General features: G+C 41.6%; 1 protein-coding gene across 8 annotated transcripts in view; it reads right to left on the bottom strand.

The window, feature by feature from the left end:
• GTDC1 (glycosyltransferase like domain containing 1) overlaps positions 1–18,976 on the bottom strand; it is a 452,114-nt gene that overhangs the window by 6,712 nt on the left and 426,426 nt on the right. For 2 of the 8 annotated variants that reach the window (XM_063631323.1, XM_063631324.1), the window contains exons 14-15: positions 10,373–10,453; positions 315–583 (exon numbers count right to left, since the gene is read on the bottom strand). In XM_063631323.1, coding sequence (XP_063487393.1) covers positions 431–583; positions 10,373–10,453 — 234 coding nt within the window. In that variant the 3' untranslated portion in view covers positions 315–430. Of the gene's footprint in view, positions 1–314; positions 584–10,370; positions 10,454–18,976 lie in introns of those variants that run through there. The other 6 variants (XM_063631327.1, XM_063631326.1, XR_010118861.1 and 3 more) reach the window with 5 other exon arrangements.

An 18,976-nucleotide genomic window follows, 5' to 3' on the forward strand; every position in this document is an offset into this window, starting at 1 on the left:
ATGTAATATTTTCATCTCCTGAAATTCTTCAACTCATAACTTACTTTATATATATTTTACATTTCAAATATATTGAGGATTTTTGATTTTTATTTCTAATTTAGTGACATTGTGTTGAAATCTACTGTCTAATTTCTAAATTAATAATATTCAGATCACCTCTTATATTTGTTGAGGTTTTATTTAAAGCCCAATTAGTGATTGTATTAGTCAGGGTTCTCCACAGAGACAGAACCAATGAATACACACACACACACACACACACACACACACACACACACACACACAGAAAGAGATATAGATATATGTGAGGGAACATATTAGGGATAGTGGCTTATGTGCTTATGGAGGTTGAGAAATCCCACAATAGGCCATTGCAAGATGGAGAACCAGGAAAGCCAGTAGCATGGCTTGGTCCAAGTCCAAAAGCCTAAGAACTAGGGAAGCCAATGGTGTAACTCTCAGTTTGAGGCCAAAGACCATAGAACCTGGTGGGTGCAGGGAGTAGCCACTGAGGCAAGTCTTGGAGTCCAAAGACTAGAGAATCTGGAGTTCTGGTGTCCAAGGGCAGAAGAAGGGTATCCTATCTCCAGAAGAGAGAGAAAGAAAAAGAGTTCACTTTTTGATATGGTTTGGCTGTGTCCCCACCCAATCTCTTCTTGAATTGTAACTCCCACAATTCTCATGTTTTGCAGGAGAAACTTGGTGGGAGGTAATTGAACCATGGGGGTGGGTCTTTCTCATGCTGTTCTCATGATAGTGAATAAGTCTTATGAAATCTAATAGTTTTAAAAATAGGATTTTCCTGGCACAAGCTCACTCTCTCTTTGCCTGCTGCCATCCATGTAAGATGTGACTTGCTCCTCCACCATGATTATGAGCCCTCCCCAGTGAAATGGAACTGTAAGTCCATTAAACCTCTTTCTTTTGTAAATTGCTCAGTCTCAGGTATGTCTTTATCAGCAGTAAGAGAACAAACTTATACAATAAGTTGGTACCAGGAGTGGGGTTCTACTGAAAAGGTACCCGAAAATGTTGAAGTGACTTTGAAACTGGGTAACAGGCAGCGGTTGGAAGTTTGGAGGACTCAGAAACTAAGACAGGAAAATTTGGGAAAGTTTAGAACTTCCTAAAGACTTATTAAATGGCTTTGCCCAAAACGCTAATAGCAATGAGGACAATAAAGTCTGGGCTGAGGTGGTGTCAGATGGAAATGAGGAACTTGTTGAGAACTGGAGCAAAGGTGACTCTTGTTATATTTTAGCAAAGAGACTGGTGGTATTTTGCCCCTGCCCTAGAGATCTGTAGAACTTTGAACTTGAGTGAGATGATTTAGGGTATCTGGTGGAGGAAATTTCTAAGCAGCAAAGCATTCGAGAGGCGACTTGGGTGCTGTGAAAGGCATTCACTTTTAGAAGGGAAGCAGAGCACAAAAGTTCAGAAAATTTGCAGCCTATGTGATAGAAAAGAAAATCTCATTTTCTGAGGAGAAATTCAAGCCAGCTGCAGAAGTTTGCATAAGTAATAAGGAGCTGAATATTAATGACCAAGACAATGGGGAAAATGTCTCTAGAGCATTTCAGAGGTCTTACAGTAGCCCCTCCCATCACAGGCCTGGAGGCTTAGAAGGAAAAAGTGGTTTTATGGGTGAGGCCCAGGGTCCCTGTGCTGTGTGCAGCCTGGGGACTTGGTGCCCCGTGTCCCAGCTGCTCCAGCTGTGGCTGAAAGGGGCCAACACAGAACTCAGGCTGCAGCTTCAGAGGGTGTAAGCCACAAGCCTTGGCAGCTTCCATGTGGTGTTGAGCCTGATAGGGCTCAAGAAGTCAACAACTGGGTATTGGGAACCTCCACCTAGATTTCAGAGGATGTATGGAAATGCCTGGATGTCCAGAGAGAAGTTGGCTGCAGAGGTGGGGCCTTCATGGAGAACCTCTGCTAGGGCAGTACAGAGGGAAATGTGGGGTCAGAGCCCCCATGCAGACACCCTACTGGGGCACCGCCTAGTGGAGCTGTGAGAAGAGGGCCACCATCCTTCAGACCCCAGAATGGTAGATCCACTGACAGCTTGCACTGTGCACCTGGAAAAGCCACAGACACTCAACGCCAGCCTGTGAAAGCAGTCAGGAGGGAGGCTGTACCCTGCAAAGGACCTGGCAGAGCTGCCCAAGACCCTGGGAACCCACCTCCTGCATCAGTGTGACCTGCATGTGAGATGTGGAGTCAAAGGATATAATTTTGGAGCTTTAAGATTTGACTGTCCTGCTGGATTTTGGACTTGCATGGGGCCTGTAGCTCTTTTGTTTCAGCCAGTTTCTCCCATTTGGAACAGCTGTATTTACCCAATGCCTTTACCCTCATTGTATCTAGGGAGTAATTAACTTGCTTTTGATTCTACAAGCACATAGGCAGAAGGGACTTGTCTTGTCTCACATAAGTCTTTGGACTGTGAACTTTTGAGTTAATGCTGAAATGAGTTAAGACTTTGGGGGACTGTTGAGAAGGCATGATTGGTTTTGAAAAGTGAGGACATGAGATTTGAGAAGGGCCAGGGGTGGGGTGATATGGTTTGTCTCTGTCCCCACCCAAATTTCATCTTAATTGTAACTCCCACAATTCCCACATTCTGTGGGAGGAACATGGTGGGAGGTAATTGAATCACGGGGGGGGGGGGGTGTTTCCCGTGCTGTTCTCATGATAGTAAGTCTCACAAGATCTGATGGTTTGAAAAACGGGAGTTTCTCTGTACAAGCTCTCTCTCTTTTTGCCTGTTGCCATCCTTGTAAGATATGGCTTGCTCCTCCACCATGATTGTGAGGCCTCCCCAGCCACGTGGAACTGTAAGTCCGTTAAACCTCTTTCTTTAGTAAACTGCCCAGTCTTGGGTATAGTCTTTGTCAGCAGTGTAAAAACAAACTAATGCAGCTTTCCTCTGCCTTTTTGTTCTATTCGGGCCCTCAGCTGACTGGGTGGTGTTCACCACACTGAGCAAGGGCAGACCTTTCTTACTCAATCCACTGATTCAAACACTAATCACTTCTGTAAATGCCCTCACAGACGTACTCAGAAATAATGCTTTACCAGCTGTCTGGGTGTCCCTTAATCTGGTCAAGTTGACACCTAAAATTAACCATCATAGTGGTCAATTTGGTAAATGCTTCAAGTGTACTTGAAAATTTTCATATTCTCAAACTGTTGGGTTCAAGATTCAATATATATCCATCATATTAAATTTAAAATTTGTATGTTCAAATCCTCTATATCCTAAGATTTTGTCTGCTTGATCTACCAATTAGTGAGAGAAGAGTGTTAAAAATTTTCCACTATGGTTGTAGATTTTTAAATTTTCCCTCACAATTTAATCAATTTCTGTGTCACATATTTTGAATATATGTTATTTGGTGCATACAAGTTTAGAATTGCTGTGTCTTTCAGGTGACTCATACTTTTCTAAATTATGCACTAGCCACTGTTATTCTTAACAATGTTTCAATAATGGTTTTTGCCTTAATGTCTATTTTTCTAATATTAATATAGCACTTGCCTTTTCCAGTTAGTACTTGCTGGTTTTTCTTTTCCTAGAATTTTGCTTCCAATCTTTCCATGCCCTTAAGGTTTGGATGTGTCTTTAGTAAACACCATTTACCTGAATTTTTAAAATTCAATCTTTCAATATCTGTTTTAGCTGGCAACATTAGAGTGTTTAATTTATTGTAATACTTTGTGTATTTGGACTTCTCTCTACCATTATATTTTGTGTTTCTACTTGCTGCCCTTATGTTTTCCTGCTTTCTTGTTCATCTGGGGGCCAATTAAGTTTTTTTCTTAATTTCTTCTTGTTTGGATATAACACATTTTATTTCTGTTCTTTTACCCTAGCTTTGTAAGGCTTAGAGTTAATGAATATGTCTATCCTTCATCTGAACAATACAAGAATATAAAGACACTTAAAGTCTAATTATTCCCTACCTGTCTTAAATGTTACTATCTTTCAGACCTTTGTATCCACTGAACTTTAAAAAGAAATGTCATTTATTTATTTCTAAATTTCTTTTTTTTTTTTTTTTTGAGACAGAGTCTCGCTCTGTCGCCCGGGCTGGAGTGCAGTGGCACAATCTCGGCTCACTGCAAGCTCCGCCTCCCGGGTTCACGCCATTCTCCTGCCTCAGCCTCCGAGTAGCTGGGACTACAGGCGCCCGCCAACGCGCCCGGCTAATTTTTTGTATTTTTTAGTAGAGACGGGGTTTCACCGTGGTCTCGATCTCCTGACCTCGTGATCCACCCGCCTCGGCCTCCCAAAGTGCTGGGATTACAAGCGTGAGCCACCGCGCCCGGCCTATTTCTAAATTTCTTATGGTATATTTAAGACAAAAAGAAATAAGGAGTTATAGAATCATAGCCTCTGTTTCACCCTTCAACTTAAGAAATAAAACATTACGCATAGGGTTCACCTGCCCAGTTTTGCCTTCCTTCCCTCAGAAATAACTACTGTAAAGTTAAAAAATGTTCCATTTTGTTTTTATTCAGAAATACTTGCTTAGATTTATCTACATATTTGCTATTTTATTTTGTCACTATTGCTTCTTTTACATTATTCTTTTCTGGATTCAATTTCTTCTTATTGAAGAACATTCTGACTTGGTTTTCAACAAAGTTCTGTGAATCATAGCTTCTCATTTATTATCTGGAAATAAATATTTGTATTGGATCTAATTCTTGAATAACATAGGCATAGGATATAAAATAGATATAGAACTGTTGATTGGTAGCTACTTTCTCTCAACATTTTGCAGATGTTATTTTATTTTTTCTATTATGTTGCTATTAAGAAGCCTCTTGTCAATCTTATTATTATTCATTCAAAGGTAATCTGCTTTGATATGCAAAGTTTCTCTAATTCCCTCTACAGAGTCTTTATGAAATTCCTATTCAGAAATTTCTTTATTCTAATCTTTATGTATATATTTGTGTCTGTATGTAGAAATTTATATACACATTGGATAGACTAGATGCCTTATATGTACATATAGTGTGTGTGTATATATGTCTTTATATATGTGTGTCTTAATAACCTTAGATTTATTTTCTAGTTTATGAATTTCCTCTAAGCTGTATCTAATATGCCCTTAAAACCATTTAATGTACTTCAAAAGCTTTTTTTACATTTCTAGAATTTCTAATTGATTCTTTTTCAAATCTATCTGAATCTTATTTTTTAATACTTTTTATTTCTCTTCAGTTTTAATCATTTTAAAGTTTAGGTATCTTATAATCCACCTTTGGTAGTTCTATTATCCCAGATTCCTTGGGGGTATGATGCTGCTGTTTTTACTCTTTCTAAGTCTCTCAAGGTGGATTGTTTCCCTGTGTGTTTTGTAATTTTGAATGGTGAGCTCATCTTTAATAGGCTTCATCTGGAAGAATCATGTGTGGCCTGGGATGATGTTTTATCACACCAGATTTGTTCTCCATTTGCTTCTGCTGGGAAAATGTTGACAACTGAACATGGGATTTTTCGGGGCATGAAATCTGGACACTGAGCTCATAGGAGGTACATGTCTGTGATTACAAATTCTCTGGAGAGGCTTATTTTCCACTCTCTACCCACACCTAGATAGACAAGCTTCCTTGTTTTCTCTTTGTGCTTGTGTATGTATTATTTTAATCTTACCAATTCACTGAAGGGATAGCCCTTAAATGATCTCGGATTTACATAAGAGGTTCAGGCTCAACACCCCACCCCACCTCCCTCCAGAATTTCCAAGGCCTTGTCTTCTGTCTCTGTGAGTTTGAAAATGAAAACCTCTAGATTTCTTTTTTTTTTTTTTTTTTTGAGATGGAATCTGCCTGTGTAGCCCAGGCTGGAGTGCAGTGGCGCGATCTTGGCTCACTGCAAGCTCCACCTCCCAGGTTCACACCATTCTCCTGCCTCAGCCTTCCAAGTAGCTGTGACTACAGGCACCCGCCACCAGGCACAACTAATTTTTTTTGTATTTTTAGTAGAGACGGGGTTTCACCATGTTAGCCAGGATGGTCTTGATCTCCTGACCTCATGATCCACCGGCCTCGGCCTCCCAAAGTGCTGGGATTACAGGCATGAGCCACCGCGCATGGCTGAAAACCTCTAGATTTCTGAGACCATAACAACCTCCCAAGCCCACGCCGGCCATACTCCTGCCATGTGAGCTTATGCAACCACTGTTCAGGTTCTCAGTTCTCTCTTCCTTTTGGCAACCCTGATGATTTCTCTTTCTTGCAAACTCAGCTATTAAGATTATTTATTTTATTGTATCTAGCATCCTAGCATTTGTAGTGGGAGAATACTCAGGGTATCTAGACCACTATAAACCTATAACTGGAAGTTGCTTCAAACACAATTTGTCCGAAACCACACTGGTGAGCCTCTTCCCAAATCTGGTCCTACTCCATGTTTCCTGTTTTACAAACCAGAATGTCATCTTGTCTAATCAATCACCAAGCCTGGTTGATTTATCTACGGAATGTATCTATCTTCAACCAATCCACTTGTCTCCATCTCCACTGGCCCACCTTGGTCTAAGATACCATCATGTTCCCCTGGACTACTGTGACAACCTCCTCCTGCTCCCCCTTTCCAACCCATTTCTATTGCAGCCAGAGAAATCTTCCTGATATCTAAATCTGGTCAATTCACTTTCTGCTACGTATGGGCACCATACGTAGACCCAGGCATACTGTGTTTATTAGTTTCTGAGAGCTTCCCTAACAAAATACTACAGACTGGGTGCCTTAGACAACAAATTGATTTTTTATAGTTCTGGAAGCTAGAAGTCCAAGATCAAGGTGTTGGCAGGGCTGATGTCTTCTGAGGCCTTTCTCCTTTTGAATGGCTGTCTTCTCTCTGTGTCTTCACAAGGTCTTTCCTCTGGGTGTCCTAATCTCCTCTTCCTATAAAGACACCTGTCTTGGATTTAGGCTCACCCATATGACCTCATTTTACCTTAATCACCTCTCTGCAGGCCTTATCTCCAAATAGTCACATTCCAAGACATAGGAGGTAGGGCTTCAACACATGAATCTATGGGGAGACACGGTTCAGCCTATCATACAGAGTGAAACTGAGCCTCATCAACTTCTCTTCTGTCATTTGCCTGATTTCGCTCTGCTTTCCGGATACTTTTCAGTACACAGTGAGCTCTTTTTTTTGCCTCAAGGGCTTTGCAAAAACTGCTCCCTTCGGATAGAACGCTCCCCGTCCTCCAGCCTTGTTTAGCCAAAGGCTAGATCTCAGCTTCCTCAGAAAAACCCTTCCTGACTCTCAGATTGGGTTACGTCTCTGTGTTTTGTGTTTTTTGCCCCCTCTCATGCCACTTCTCATAATTCTAATTAAATGATTACCCATATAATTACTGAATTTCCTTCATCCTACAGTGCTATGAATTGTTAGATATACCATCAATTTCAAAACACTTACAGGGAGAGGGAAAAAATACTAGTCTCTCAGTCAGCTATTGCTACAACAATGCTACATAAAAAACCACCCCAAAATTTAGTAGTTTAAAACAGCAAGCATTAATGTCTCCCTCACAGATCTGTGAGATGCCGCAGTTTGCTTATACAAAACTCAACTTCAGGTTCCCAGCTCTGGGCTCCAGGCTGAGTTGGATTTAGGTTGGGTTCATGTATCTTCAAATTTTCCATGGGCCAGTGGCTACCTAGGCTATGGTATTATCACGATGGACGATAGAAGTTGAAGACTTACAGTGCCTGTTAAGGCCTCGGCTTGGAACAGGAACACTGTCCTTCAACCCAGTTCCAAAGGTTACAGCAAGTCCATGGTCAAGCCTGACGTAATGGATTGGGACAGTACTATGCTTTCTCTAGAGGAAGCACAAAGTCGCATGGAAATGGCCATAAATGTAAAACACACAATTCTAGAACAAGGAGGAATAAGGAACAATCATTCAATCTACTATAAATATGGTAAACAGTATGTACACAATTTTTTATTTTGTTTACTTACAATAGATTATTTAATTATGTTTACTACACGATATACCACTTTCTTCCATAGTCTGAGCAAAGTCTTACAGAGCTTCAAGTATCTTCTTAGGCACTTTTGATCATCAATAGTTATGCACATCATCCTAGTGACCTGTCCTTCCTAGAACCAAGGCTTATGACCTTGACCTCTTTAACACCTCAGAACCAATACGTGTTTTCTAGGCATATGAAAGAATACCAGGGTTCTATTTGCACTCCCAATCTGGTTAAACTCAGACATGTTCCCCCGCCCCCACCATAACTGACTCTCTTATCCTCGGAAATGAAAAACTTTTCGTAGAAATCAACAACTAGTTTTTAACAGATACTTGACACCTGAACTATAGTCCACAATGCACTAAGTGGTCATACCAACCTCTGTAGCTTAGAAATTCTACAATCACTTTTTAATGTCTCTAATTGTACTGTTTGGTATGTAACAGGGAATTATTTTGAGCATGTCTCATTAACGGGATTTATCTCCTACTAAGCATCTTCCCTTCTTAGGAAGTCTGCAAAGGACTTGAGTGTTTCTAGATGAGGTTTAAGTCCATCATTTTTCTAAGGGGAGAATATTTGCTTCACTTATTGTGACTTTGTTTGCAGCTCTATTCCCATGTTTTTTTTTCTTTTTTTTTGAAACAGAGTCTCGCTCTGTCGCCCAGGCTGGAGTGCAGTGGCGCAATCTCGGCTCACTGCAAGTTCCGCCTCCCGGGTTCACGCCATTCTCCTGCCTCAGCCTCTCCGAGTAGCTGGGACTACAGGCGCCCGCCACCACGCCCGGCTAATTTTTTTGTATTTTTAGTAGAGACGGGGTTTCACCGTGGTCTCGATCTCCTGACCTCGTGATCCGTCCGCCTCGGCCTCCCAAAGTGCTGGGATTACAAGCGTGAGCCACCGCGCCCGGCTCCATGTTTTTTTTTCTGCATATCCAATAACTTTCATTTCAAAGCTACCTTGGAGTCTAGCCCTTTGGAAGACATTTAAAAAGACCACTAGAGATCTATATTTAAGTTAAAAGTCAACCCCATATGGTGACAGTGGTGGAAATAACTCGGTGAAGAAGAGAGACTTGTTTAACAAGAGATACAACGTGAACTACAGCACAACTTATTCCTCTGCCTACAGCTGGAAAGTTTCTTTTAACCTGGATTGAAGGATCGATTCCAATGTAAGACTGAAGTGGTCATCTGAAATTATGTCTCCCTTTAGTTTCCCTAATCCCCCACCACAAGGGTAAGAAAGTGACCCAAGCAGGGTGAATAAATGGCCTTTTGCCAGGGTCTGATTTGGATGCTGGATGTGAGAGGTTCTCTTTTCTGAGGCTGTAAGAATCATAGGTAACACACACAAGTTAACTTTCCTACCACATCAACATAGTCTTCTAGAGAAAGAAATCAATATAGAGGAGGGGAGAAAGGAGAGAGAAGGAGGGAGGGAGAGGGAGGGAAAGTAGCGGGGGAGAAGGGAAGAGAGAGAGAGAGAGAAAGGGAGAGAGAGAGAATACAAGGGAGAGAGAGCGAAAAGAAGAGAGAAAGAGAGAGAGAGAGAAAGGGAGAGAGAGAGAAAGGGAGAGAGGGAGAAAAATGGAGAAAGAGAAAGGGAGAGAGAAAGAGAGGGAGAGAAAGGGAGAGAGAGAGAAAGGGAGAGAGAAAGAGAGAGAGAGAAAGGGAGAGAGAGACAGAAAGGGTGAGAGAGAAAGGGACAGCAAGTATGGTGCTTGAGCACTGGGTCCTCATATTCCCAAAGATCATCTCCTAGGACTTTTCAACACATAAGCCAAATTTAATGCCTGAATAGTGTGAGTTAATTTCTGTCACTTGCAATCCAATAGAGCCCTGGATACTACAAAGTAATAACCCATATGAACAACATCATGATTAAAACAACAAATAAAAAAAACCCCACCACAGTGCAGCAACTAAAAATAATTTCAACGTGACTCAAGTTCTTCATTTATTTTCTTGAACGCTATGAAGGGCACAGAGTCCATAGCTATTCTTAAAAATCCCCCTCTGCCTCCCCCAACTAGTGGTTCACACACAGCAGCTGCTTCTTCTCCTTTATATCTGTCTTCAAATTCCACTCTCACGTCAAGATAACCTCCTCCTCCAAATTTAATCTTTTGAACTTTTGTTCTTTCTCCCTTTCCTCCCTATTCTCATCCCTAAAGCCCAAAAGAACTTGTCTGTCAAGGCAAGACTCACCTCAGAACAAAAAGAATGGAGAACACCAAGCAGGCAAAGCAGGGAAATTTGTTAGCAAGAAGAGAAGGCTGGAAACATCCACAGGTTCCTCATTTTTGTCCCATTGCTCCCCTTTTAAAAATGGTATAAAGTGAAAATAAATGTACCTTCATTCGAGGTTCCACAAATGTTTTAACATTCTTTTTTTTTCTTTCTAATCCAATGTCTTCCACGTACATATCAGGTACCTAATAATAATTTTTGAATGAACAAAGAAGAAGTTAATGACTATATGAATTACAGAATGAACAAAAAAAGAACACATGAATAAATGTCAAAGTAAGACATTAAACATATTTAGAAACTTATTATTGAAAAAATTTGTTATGGCCAATATATGCTAGGCATCTAGAAGAGTAAAAAGATAATATTTCTAAAACCCAAGTCATCTTTTCACATACATTAAATGAATAAGTTAAAAAAGTAAAAAATAACTTTGACAGTAAAAGCAAATTATATCTCTATCAAAAGTTATCTAAAATTTAAATAATCTCAGTAATCTCAGTAGTAGCTATAACTACGGATATTAATTTGAATTATTTGCAAACTACAAAAACTCCATCTGACTAAACTAGACACGAATGTATTTATTGGGAGAAGTAGCAGTATGGATTAGCTACCAAATAGTCATTTCCTCTCTTCTGTCTTTGTGAACTTCATTCTAATTCTTTTCATGGTCTATTCATCCCTCTACCCCTATATGGCTCAAGGTTAGGGTCTAATTGATAGATCCAATTCCCATTCCCCCTGCCGGTTTATGCAAACATGATGCAATGAGGTTATGTGGGGGATTCTCTCAGTGGGCTTCTGGCATACTCTTCTTGACTACAGAGAGACAAGAAAACAAAAACAAAAACCAAAAAACCCTCTCCTGCATCTGGAAATAGATATATGGTGAGGATGTGATGGGTGTATTGCTGCAGCCTTCTTGTGACCATAAGGGGTCAGCTGAAGAAAGGCTAACATGTCAGGATGAGAGAGTGGAAAGATGCAGCCACTCTACATCCATCCTTCTTGCTATCTGAAATAATTTTTCCTTGGTGAACAAGTCAGTTGAGCCAGGGCCTTCGGTTTTCTGCACCTGACAGAATCCTAGTGGATAGAGAACAATATCAAAGGGAGGGAGGCTGGACTTTTGAGCTTGGGACTGGTAGAAACCCCAGTAGCTGCGGAGGTTAGGAAACAGACCCCACCCGCCATCTTTTGGTGGAAATAGTCTGAAAATGCAGGAAGGACTGGAATACAGACGTTGTCTTTTTGTTCCTCTCTTCAAGGCAAGATTCCATTTCCAGGATTGATAATATCAGTAAGAAATAATTATTTCCGGGGCAAGGCGCAGTGGCTCACACCTGTAATCCCAGCACTTTGGGAGGCTGAGGCGGGCGGATCACGAGGTCAGGAGATCGAGACCACGGTGAAACCCCGTCTCTACTAAAAATACAAAAAATTAGCCGGGCGTGGTGGCGGGCGCCTGTAGTCCCAGCTACTTGGAGAGGCTGAGGCAGGAGAATGGCGTGAACCCAGGAGGCGGAGCTTGCAGTGAGCTGAGATCGCACCACTACACTTCAGTCTGGGCAACAGAGCGAGACTCCGTCTCAAAAAAAAAAGAAAGAAAGAAAGAAGTAATTATTTCCTCACATAGAATTTCAGATTCTGACAGAAGGATGGGTAGATGTTGAATAGCCAAAAATGTCCAAGTGTCCACAACATCAACGCTCAGCTGCCTGGTTTTCTCCAAGACCTCCTGCATTATGGGTTTCCTTCTGTCTTAGCGTTCATCCTCAGAGGGCTTCCATTTCTCCTAATTATCTCCTGTCCCTATTTTCCACTTCGATAACATTCTCTGTCTTTATTATATTTCATTTTTTAGAGATAGGGTCTTGCTCTGTTGCCTTGGCTAGAATGCAGTGGTGCAATCATAGCTCACTGCAATCTTGAATTCCTGGACTCAAGTGATCCTCCCACTTCAGCCTCCCAAGTAGCTAGAATGACAGGCACATGCCACCACAGCTAATTTTTAAAGATTTTTGTACAGATAGGGTCTCACTATGCTGCCCAGGCTGGTCTCAAACTTCTGGCCTCAGGTGATCCTCCCACCCCGGCCTCTCAAAGTGCTGGGATTACAGGAGTCAGCCACCACACCTGGCCTTGTCTTTATTTTAAATCATTTCTTCCACAGTGTCACCTTTGTCCACCCCCCCTGTACCTTCGTTCCCCAAATGTGGAACTAAAGCAAGCGAGTTTTAGTGTAGCTGGCTTTCAGTGGAAGCTTGGGATTATAGGTAGAGACGACATTGGGCCACAAGCTTAAAGCAGAGCGTAATCCATCCCTTGAATAAAAAGAACGTAATAATCCATTCTATCCCACTACGGGTTGCTGCTGGATATGTTACTTTTAAGGCCTTGCTTATGTCCTTCTATTCTGTGACCATTTTCTTTTCCTCTCTACAAGGTTTTTTTTTTTCTTCAGTCTTCCCAAATTCCTATTCATTTCTTAAGCAGAGTTGCTCTTCACCTTTTATTCCAAATCCAGCTTGTGGCCAACTCATGCATATCCCAGAATCCATTAAGGAGCTCTGGCAATGGATTATCGACTTCAGATTTCTATCTGTTAAAGAACACTGCTCCATGACAGCTTTGGAATTCATTTTTCCTTTCCTGGTTACAAATTTTAGGAAGTGCTTCCCTCCTGACTAATCTTGGTAAGCAGAGAGGGAGTTATTTAAAAACTTAAGACTTAACCCTTCTCCACTTCACAGAAAAGCCCGAAGAGATTTCTTTTCTTTCCTTTCTTTCTCCCTTCAGCTCCTCCTCTTTTCCTTCTTCTCCCCACCCAGTACAAAGACGGTAATTGTAATGTATTCACATACTCACAATCCAAATGAAGAGCAAAGTATGAAACCCAGTCTAAGGGGAAGGAACACACCGGGTGCCATGTGCTATCACATCTGGTCCCAGTTCTGCAACGTCCTAGCAGTATGATTTTGAGTTGCTCCTTCTGACATTTGCGATGAAAGCTACGGTTTATCTATGTCACAAGGGCATTCTAAAGACTAAATCAGAGGACAGATGAAGAAGTGCATCTTAAATTATAAAGAGCTACCCAAGTATAATAGAGTGAATACCAGATGGCAGATTCCATCAGTAGAAGGTCCAAGAGAATGAGGCAAGAACCCAGTTGCTGCTGATCTCTGAATAGAGGCAACAATTCCATCAAAGAGTAAAGACTCCAGGGCCTGAGATTTTTGGGGCACCAAGGTCGGGGGGGTGGGGAGCCAACAACGAGACTGGAGCTTGAGTTGGAGAGCTAGTGGGAATCCTTTTATTTATTTTGTAGAGGCCGATTTGATCTCTGTGGTTGCTGCAGATCTAAACTTAAAAGAAATCTTACTCTACTCTCTCTTTTCTATGGCTAAAGGAGCGAAGAGTTAATTACCTTGTTCCATTCATCTCTCCTTCCAAATTTTCCACATGAGCTTTTCCCTTCATTAGCCATCAGATGAAACTGAAGAATATTTATTATTTATTGTGTGTATTAAATTTTATGTCTTTTCTTCTTAATGTTTAAAATGCATGAGTTTACTACTTTCTGTATTCTCTCCTTAAAAAAGCAATATTTTTGTTGTTGTTGTTTTTATTGTTTGTTTACTTGCAGTCCTCAGATGACTTTTCTTAGGGTCAATAATTCTTCATAAAGAGCAAAATGAAAAGATACTTCTGGCATGCTTTAGATTAATCGCAAGAAGCAAATAGTTTCCCATACATTTTTCTTATTCTTAATTCCTTTCTTTTATCTTTTATCCGATTTAAATATAACACCTATAAATGCCCACTCAGTAATGGTTAAGTTATATGGCTTTACTTCAGGGCTCAATAGTAACTTATTAAAGTATATTTTATAAAATGATTTGGCTGCCAAGATAACATGACTATAGCAATGACTTATGTGCACACCGTGGGTCACTGCTATGGCTCTAAGTCGGTTCTAAAGGGAACATGATATGCATACCTACATGCCAATTTCAATCTTGATTATCTACTGCAATTTATTAGACTAGAGGAGTTCCGAAGAGTTTATTCATTTTAAGCCTTGTTCAACTTGCCTAGAAATGAACTGCTAGATAAAGTATCAGTAGGAAAGCATGTCTGAATAATTCCTCCATTTAAAACATCATTATTTTTGCACTTACAATAGGCAAAATATAAGAGTGCATTATACACAGTCTTGTTCATTTTATGTATTTATGGCTTATTTCTATATTGTAAGGGCCTTAAACACAGAAAATGCCTCTACTTCTTCTCTGTCTCCCACGATGGGAATATGGATATCTTTGAGTACTTGCTTCACTTAAGAATGCTGGGCTTGAATGAGAAAACTAGTTCACATGTATCAGAAAGGTTTACTTAAAAGTTTCCCCTAGCTGTTTAATATCTGAATGCAAAAATCTAGGTGTTATTTGGAAATGATGATGCTTGTAATGATTATGTCTTATCCCCTCCAAGCAATTTAGAAAGCTTTGTCTGATAAACCTCTTTTATCCCAGTTACATCTTCTGCTATTCTTACCTCCCTTCCCCCTCCACTTTCTCCAATCTCCTTCCTCTTTATCCCTAACATTATTATTATTTTTTGGATTCGCTCTTATACTCTGTACACACTTGAGCAATTACGTAGGAAAAAGGAGTCTGGCATTTTCTTATTGTAACCCAAAGAAAAACAAGCTTAAGCATATCTTGAAAACATAAAAAGCCAATGGATTCATTTTTTGGGGAAAAAAATCTGACCAGAAAGAAAACAAATAGACTTTCAAAATATAACATTTAGATTAAAAAAAAAAACAGTATAATGGGTCAGTCTGTTTACTTAGAGAAGGTATTCTTCATGTTCTTAATTATGTTTGAGTACATAATCTAGGTTGGTACAATTTTAGATGAAGCTGCTAAAACTAAAATGTTTGAGAAAACAGATATTGCTAAATAGTACAGAGAAACCACTTTATACAGCACCATTTTTTCATTGAACACTCAACTGAGAAGTAAAACATCCAGAACATGCCCAGTTTATTGGGAGTTTGTTTTCATATTTCTGCATGTGTTTATAAAAGCATTTCAAGATGTAGCTTTTTCCTGATTCTACCTTGCTAAAAAATCAATCAAGCAACCATCATTTGCTAATAAATGTTTTTATCACAGCTTTCAAACCTTTTTCAAGACATCTGAGCTCATCTTCACTTCCTCCTTCTTGAAAAAGAGACCCTATGGTGTGACACTCTAAAACCACCTCTGGATTCAAAACTATGGCTGCCTGGAATTGAAGGCCCAGTTGCTGAGATTCCCTGATTTGCAAAGCAAGGGAGGGTTCCTAACTGAATAACCTGAGTTTGTAACTAAAAACAAAAACCTGTTCATCTATTGCAAGTAAGTACACTCCGTTTGTTATATGGTATGCAATTAGATGCCTTTGAAATAAAAGGTAAGTTAAATCAGAAGTCTCAGGGACAAGAAAATACTATTTTAAAACATGGAGTGTCAAATGTTTTTCAATTCAGTACCAAAGGGTATTTCACAGGTAATTTCTCAGGGCTGGTGTTAGCTAATTATTAGCTACCATATCCTGCCTCCCATTCTTAGTGACTATCTCCTGGCAGAAAGACACAGCTAGGAGTGTTTTGTTTCATTTGTCCTTGGAGTTTTTATCAGCATCAAGAAGGTGGACTGAGCCAAAGTTAGAAGAATTCTGGAGCTAAGCAAAAAGCGACACGTTTAACAGCCCCCATTAATTGGGGCTGCTACATGATTAATTTGAGAAAAACAGAAGAGACCGATTTCTTTACAACTCACAGTTGGATGCAACGCACTAAAAGTAATCCTGTAAATTACATTTTAAATCTCCAACATATTCCGAGCAGATAAAATAGTGGCATGATTGACCAAACTCCTTTTAAAAGTACACATATTACGATGCATCATAGTTATAAACAGATGGTATTTGGCCTCCTTCCTATTCTCAACATTTGGAATTTCTAAACTATGTGAATTAAACAATAATATTTTATAAACATACAAGGGATTTTGCTCACTGCTTTGTTAACATAGAAATTATACAATGCTGACATTTATTTAAATTTTAAAAAGTAAACAACAGTGTGCATCGAAATAAAGCAAACTAAAATCAACATAGAGAAGTATGTTCTGTGTGCATACTACCTACAATGGCACTGGCCTTTTAAAGAGAAGACATAATGGGTTGAAGAACAAATTGTAGCATAGATCGGCCTAATACCTTGTACTCCAAGGCTCATTTAACACCTCTCTGTAAACAACGGATATTTATACCATAATTGGCTATTTGACCATCAGTGTTCATTTACTATGTAACCTGCTATTATGGAGTTAAAAGAAGCTCCCCTTCATTGGCTCGTCAGCTTTCGGAGTAGCGAAAGTGTCCTCGCAGTTTTAAAAACACTTACACAAACGGGAATCAGTCTGACACTTGTACTCAGAATGAGAAACATTATCATGATATCAATAAGTATCTATTTATTCTTTGGGGGATATTATTGCCAGAAAGCAAAGGAAATATATTAGATCTGAGTGTCATTTCCTGAGATTCTTTTCTAAAATTATAGCTTTAACCCTTTAGCCACAGTTTGGAAGGGAGACCCATCTGCTGATTTGATGTACTAAATAGAAGGCACTTGGTTTCCAAACACTATTCTCAGATTTGCAAAGTTGCGCTGTGATGAATAAATAATGAATCAGATATTTCAATCCGTTTTATGATTTTTGAAAGCCCTGATTATCATTGTTTACAGTCTCTTCTTAATGCACTTCCCATGCGTTCTTGTTCAGCCTTCCAAGAGTAGGTTTATGTAGGCCACCCTCTCCCAACCTCGCTTTACTTTTGGACTGCTCTCACGTGCTCTCACCCACCCGCTCACACCTTTAAACCAGTTTGGGGAATATTTCAAATCCGAGGGGGTAAATCTTGAGCGATAGATGACAAGGAGTATTCGCAAACACTCCAGGCTAACGTTTCTTGTATTTGGTCACAGGTGTGCCCTGCTTTTGCATACTATAATATCTCTATTGGTGAGAAAGAGGGAGAAAATTATCCTAAAACCACATGGATAGAAAGGAAAACGGAACTGCTGAAATCAGGAAGGATCAGCATTCCTTTTCTCCTATACATACATGTGTATACTCAGATAAATAATGATAAATCACGGCAGTGTGAGGGAGGTTTTTAACAAAATACAAGCTTCAAAATAGGAATATTTTCCCAAGTTTTCAAAAACTTAATCAGAGCAAATGAGTGACAAATCAATGTAATGCTTCTAAATATTCTCCTGCCCCAATATTGCTTAACTCCTCTTCTCCACTCCTCCTAAATAACCAGTTGGTGGTGAGGAGGAGAAATGAGGTTTGTATTTCAATATACAGGTGTGAAGTGAAAAAGAAAGCGTCCGGGGGATGAGATTTAAATCACGTATCCGAACATACCAGAGACGAGTTATTCTAAACTGTGTGGATAAAATCCCTTTCGGAGAGTCTCCGTGCCCATCCCCACTCCCCTTCCCGGGATTGCTGAGGGCAAGTTACGTTTTTTAAAAAGGTAGTAGGCATCGGTGTTTCTGGTTTTGCTTAGTGCGTCTTCATCGTATTCCCTCGCTGAGGACTGAGCCTGGCGGACTCAGGGAACCGAGTTCAATGAAATCCTCAGACGCACAAAGCACAGGGTGACGGCCCACCGAGCTGCGCTCCTTTCCCGGGGGTGCCCGAAAGAGAGCACGCGAGCCCGGCGCAGCCAAACCCGGGCAGGAGTGGGTCCCCACCGCGTGTGCATGTGCCAGCCTGGGAGTGTCGGCGCGCGCGTGGCGGGTGCGTGCCGGTGTGTGTGCGTGACACCGCGCGCGTGGCAGGGTGTTCGCGCGCCAGGGTGCGCGTGCCAGCGCGGGTGTGCGAGGGAGTGCGCGCGGGTGGGAGCGCCCGGGGCTGGCGGGGCCCGCGCCCTGGGACGAGCCCCTGGTGCTCCGGTTCTGCGCTCCCGCAGCGCCCACGCAGCCGAGAGGAGTGGGTGATGACTTCGTGACCTCAACGTCCTCCCCGGTCCCTCCACGTTTCTGTGCCTGAAAGGTGCAGAAAACTCCCCCCACCGCTCTGGATGAGACTGAACTAGGCGTCGAGGGCGGGCGCCGCCGCAGACCGGAGCTCGGGCTCGCTGGCCGCTCAGGCGCCGCGGTGTGGTGGGAGCGGACGCGCGGCAAGGCGACCCGCTCTGGGCAACGCGGGCGCAGCTGCCCCGACGCAAGGCACTAGCTGGTCGGGGGCTCGGACGAGCCGGGGCCGGCGTGCCGCAGCGTGCGCTCTCTCGGCAGGCGAGCGCCTGGCTCCGCGGAGGTCCCTGCGCCCTCTGCATCCCCACTGCCTGCTTCTCCGCCCGGCGACCCCGAGCCCCCAGGCTGCGGTGCGCCAGGCCAGACCTGACCGAGGGCGGAACACCCGAGCGGCAGGGAGGCAGAAAGAAAAGAGGTAGCAAGCCCCAGACAAGGGATCCTTAATTACAGATTAAAGGCAAACAAAACCGTACACATTTTCCATGTGTCAGCTGACGGCCGTGACAAAAGGAAACAGAACGCTGGGGGGTGGGGAGGGAGGCCCCTTCTTAGCTGCCCCCCACCCCTTGACAATGTGTGCAAATGTAAAATGCAT

The sequence above is a fragment of the Symphalangus syndactylus genome, chromosome 22, assembly GCF_028878055.3.
Source record: "Symphalangus syndactylus isolate Jambi chromosome 22, NHGRI_mSymSyn1-v2.1_pri, whole genome shotgun sequence".
Classification (NCBI taxonomy): Eukaryota; Metazoa; Chordata; class Mammalia; order Primates; family Hylobatidae; genus Symphalangus; species Symphalangus syndactylus.